Raw genomic sequence first — 4,023 nt, 5'->3', positions numbered from 1 at the left:
AAAAAGAACCCGGAACGAGCCATATTCGAGTTCTTTTTGATAAAACTTCAACGAACAATCAGAGCAACTTCAAGACAAGATCCTCCAGCTCCTTGTTCCAAATAGCAAGAGGCTCGGGGGCTACAACCAGATGGATGTACTTTTTCTTCAAAAAGCACTCGACAAATCGAGGATCCCAAGAAGCGCTACAAGGTTTCGCTCCAGAAAGCACTCGGATGACATTTTGTTCTTACAAGACTTGAAGAAGCAAAGCTAGACTTTCAGAGCTCAACCATGAAGTGCTCGGGGGCTTGTCGATGCGGGACCCACTGGATACCCCGCAAGAGAGAGAAGATCTAATCCAACTAGGTTTCTTCCCATGTAATCTTAGTAGTAGAACTATTAAGTAATCCTACTAGGAAATCTCATTGTAAACCGACTAGGACTCTGGCCTCCTGACTATATAAAGGAGGGCAGGGCTCCTGAGACAGATATAACCCGACAATTGTACAACACAACATATCACGATCAATCCAACGCAAAGGCTAACGCCGACTGGACGTAAGGTTATTACTCGATCTACGATCGAGGGCCTGAACTAGGATAAATCGACTGTCTCTTGTGTTAACCATCGAGTTCGGCATACGCCGAAGCCCGAACGTACTGCCCCGGGTACCCCCGTGGCAGGCTATCGGTGGTGAAACATCGACAGCCGCCCGACTCGACCCCCAACCTCCAGGGCCTTGCAGGCAGTACGGGCGGTGCTCTACAGCGTGTTGTACTCCTGGATCTTGGCCTTGAGCACTGCCTATAGTTCAATGGAGGCCTTAGCTGCCCAGGAAACCTCCTTCTCCAACCCTACACCAAGACAAGTGGCAGGGGGTTAAGCACAAAAGGAAATAAGCTGAACAGGGGCGAAGGCCTATGGGACTCACCCTCGGCTTTCTCTTTCTAGCTTTGGACCATGACCCAAGAGGCCTCGGCCACCCTAGAAGCCTCCTTCTCCAGCTCTGCATTGCATCGGGGAGTTAGGGGTCGAACGCAAGAAAAACAAATAAAACAAGGGGCGCGGCTCAATAGGACTCACCCTCGGCCTTTTCCTTCCAGGCTAAGGCCTCGACCCAGGAGGCCTTGGCCACCTTGAGGGCCTCTGCCAAATCGCCTTTCGTCAGCAGGTGCGCGCCCTGCTCCACCCCCAGCTGCCTGGCGACGGCCTTGGCAGAGACCTCCGCTTGTTCAGCCCAGGACCTGAAGGTGTCCCGCTCGCCGGCCACCCGGGTCAACTCCTCCTCTAGCTCCTTGATCTGCGCCGCCAAAGGGGTGGCCTGCTCCCGAGCCGTGGCCGCCTCGGCCTTCATGTCAGCACAGCGAAGGCGGAGGTCCTCCACCTCTGTGCTCTGCACTGACAGAAGCTCATTGGCACCGGCAAGCAGGTCCTTCTACTGCCGGAGCTAGTCCTAGACGCCCCTCTCCCACTGGAGGAACAATGACTTCCTAAGGGACCGGGCCTCGAGCTCCTAGATAGGCAAAATAGACGTCAAGCACTATGAGAAAACTTGGGAAGAGACGACACAGCACAAGGAAAGAAAGCGCGCACCTAGGCAACGCCTAGCAGATCGTTAGCCATGACAGACAGTGCTATCAGCAGCGACTGCTCCGCCAGCTAGCAGAATTGCTCGAAGGAGCCCCAGTGCCCCCCCCCTCGGCCGTGTCCTCGAGGGCGAATAGAGGCTCCCCCTTAGGGCCGTCTCGGCTCCACCACAAGACACGCGGGCTATCCCACCCGCGGGGCTCGGGTTGTACCCGGACAAGAGCCGAGCTCCCCTCGCCTGAGGTCGGAGCTGGCTGCTCCATGGTACTAGCCGCCTCGGCGTCCGCTACCTCCTTCCCCTAGGAAGTATCATCAAAGGAGATCGAATGGACCTCCACCTCTTGGGCGCTTCCCTGCAACGGCGGTGGGTCTTCGCTAGGGGCGGTACTGAAGCTTGCCCCGCCTCCGTCTCCATATCCTGGGCCACCGGCTTTACCGCACCCAGGCCAGCCTTCGCCACCTCAACCTCGGTGGTCCTAGGAGCCCCGGCCTCCGTCGCTTTGGCCTCGGAGGTCCTAGGGGCCTCAGCCTCACCCTCGGTGGCCTCAGCGACTGGGGGCGTCTCAGCTTCATCTGACGCGCGGGCCTCGGCCTCGTGGGGCATAGGCGCCTCCTCCCTCGCTTGCTTTGTGGCCGCCTCAGTAGCCTCTTCTTGGGCAACCGGCTCCTTCGGGTCGGCCCTGGCTGACGCCGCGCCACGCTCTATGGCGGCTTGTGCCTCCACCACCCATTGGGTGGGGGAGCTAGTGCTCACCTTGAGTGCCTTATGTGGCGCCAAGGCAGGCGCTTCCGCCTGACGCTTCCGGCTAAAGGCAAAGCACTCATGGGGTTAGCATATGGCCAAAGAACGAGTGGAAGATGCAGCAAACTCCACTGATAAAACACTTACCTCAAATGGGGACACAACAGCTTCCGCACTGCGTCCCTCGTCCTCTGCAACGGCGGTGGCAGTGGTGATGGCATGGCCCCCATGTCCGCCGGTGCCGGCCAGCCCTCACTGGACTCCGACGCCCCCTTGACCCTTTGCAGAGGTGGTTGCATCGCCCTCGCTGCTGCCTGCTCCACCTCCGCCGTCGAGCCCACTGGGCTGACGGCGCACTTCCCTAACGCCCGTGCCTTGGGCGTGTTGGCCTTGGCCCTAGGGCGGGTGATCATCGGCCCTAAGGCATCCTTTCCTTCTCCTCCTAGAAATGTCAGGCCGCTCGCCGATGCCCCGAGCGCAGTCTCCCTAACGTCAGGGAGATGGTCCAGAGGACCCTACCCCGCCTTGCTCTCGTCGTCATCGCTCGAGGAATCCGACAACGATGGTGATGGAGACGGCTCCACCGGGAGATCGTCGTGCCTCTGCTGTCGACGGCGTTTCTCTAGCTCATCACGCTCGAGGCCCTTCCTCTTGTGCCTTGCCTCCTTGGCGTCCTTCCACTTCTTCTGTGCCTCGACATGCACCCTGTTCACCGCCCACCACTCTGCGTCTTTGGGAATGGGCGGCGGGGAGGCTCGCACATCCCTCATCCCCTGCAGGAACAGCAAATGTGAATAAGGAACACATCGAAAATGTAAGGAGCAAGGAGGCCTTAGGGGTTGTAGCGGCGCATGACTTACCAGAGAGAGGTACCCCCGTGATGGGTGTATCGGAAACGGGGTCAGACCACTGCTCCTCAGCCACCCCTCCACCGTCTCTCTCACCCGACATAGAATCTCCTCGTCGGAGAGGGCGACGGTGGACAACCGGACGCCATCGATCAGCTCGTCCAGTGTCATCACGAACAGGCGTTGCCGTTGAACCATCAGCAGAAGCACCCTCCAGCGATGGAAGGCTACCATGACCACAGCCACCGTAAGGCTACGGCTATGTAGCCTCTTCAACGCCTCTAGAAGCAGTCACAGCTTGGGCTGATTAGCCATCGAGACACCGTACCTCCACTTCTCTGGCTGGCTCTCCATGATCTGCTCGGTATAGGGGGGAAGTCCGCCGTCATCATTATAGAGGTAGAACCAGCTGTTGTACCAGCGGCGGTTGGACGACGTGAGCTGGGCCAGGATGTAGAGGAGCTGCCGGTCTTGGCGCACCTGGAGAGTGCAGCCGCCAGCCCTCATCGCCTTCTGTGTGCCCGTCAGCTTGGTGGTGAGCCCCTCCCAAAAGAGGTGGAGCCACAGCTCCTAGTAGGGGGCAATGCCCAGGTACCCCTCACAGACAGCGACGAAGATGGCCACCTACACGATGGAGTTGGGGTTGAAGTTGTGGAGCTCCACACCATAGTAGTGTGGGAGCACCCATATGAACCGGTCCGCCGGTAGGCCGAGACCGTGCTCGTGGAAAGCCACGAAGCTCATGATGTAGCCATCACGTGGCCTCGGCTCTGGTCTGTTGGGGTCAGTAACTAGGTGAAGGAGGCCATCGTCGACAAGCGACTACAGTGTCGCCGCAGACATGTTGGACGGACCCCAAGGAT

The 4,023-nt window shown here is 58.8% G+C and overlaps 1 protein-coding gene across 1 annotated transcript; it reads right to left on the bottom strand.

Annotated features, from left to right (window-relative positions):
* Positions 1 to 1,436: 1,436 nt before the first annotated feature.
* LOC136544579 (uncharacterized) lies at positions 1,437 to 2,725 on the bottom strand. Its single transcript, XM_066536689.1, has 3 exons — positions 2,460 to 2,725; positions 1,959 to 2,376; positions 1,437 to 1,496 (listed from the first exon to the last, which is right to left on the bottom strand). The coding sequence occupies exons 1-3, from the start codon at positions 2,723 to 2,725 to the stop codon at positions 1,437 to 1,439; spliced, it is 744 nt and encodes a 247-aa protein (XP_066392786.1).
* Positions 2,726 to 4,023: the final 1,298 nt, after the last annotated feature.

Source organism: Miscanthus floridulus, chromosome 3, assembly GCF_019320115.1.
Source record: "Miscanthus floridulus cultivar M001 chromosome 3, ASM1932011v1, whole genome shotgun sequence".
Taxonomy (NCBI): domain Eukaryota; kingdom Viridiplantae; phylum Streptophyta; class Magnoliopsida; order Poales; family Poaceae; genus Miscanthus; species Miscanthus floridulus.
The sequence above is the reverse complement of the archived record's forward strand: the minus strand, read 5'-3'. Positions and strand labels throughout refer to the sequence as shown.

Excerpts from the sequence above, each read along its gene's own strand:
- LOC136544579 (XM_066536689.1), bottom strand. The coding sequence starts at position 2,725 with ATGATCACCCGCCCTAGGGCCAAGGCCAACACGCCCAAGGCACGGGCG. Across the intron at positions 2,377-2,459 it reads CTGTTGTGTCCCCATTTGAG|CCGGAAGCGTCAGGCGGAAG; the intron begins GTAAGTGTTTTA and ends CTTTGCCTTTAG. Across the intron at positions 1,497-1,958 it reads CGGAGGCGGGGCAAGCTTCA|GAGCTCGAGGCCCGGTCCCT; the intron begins GTACCGCCCCTA and ends TTGCCTATCTAG.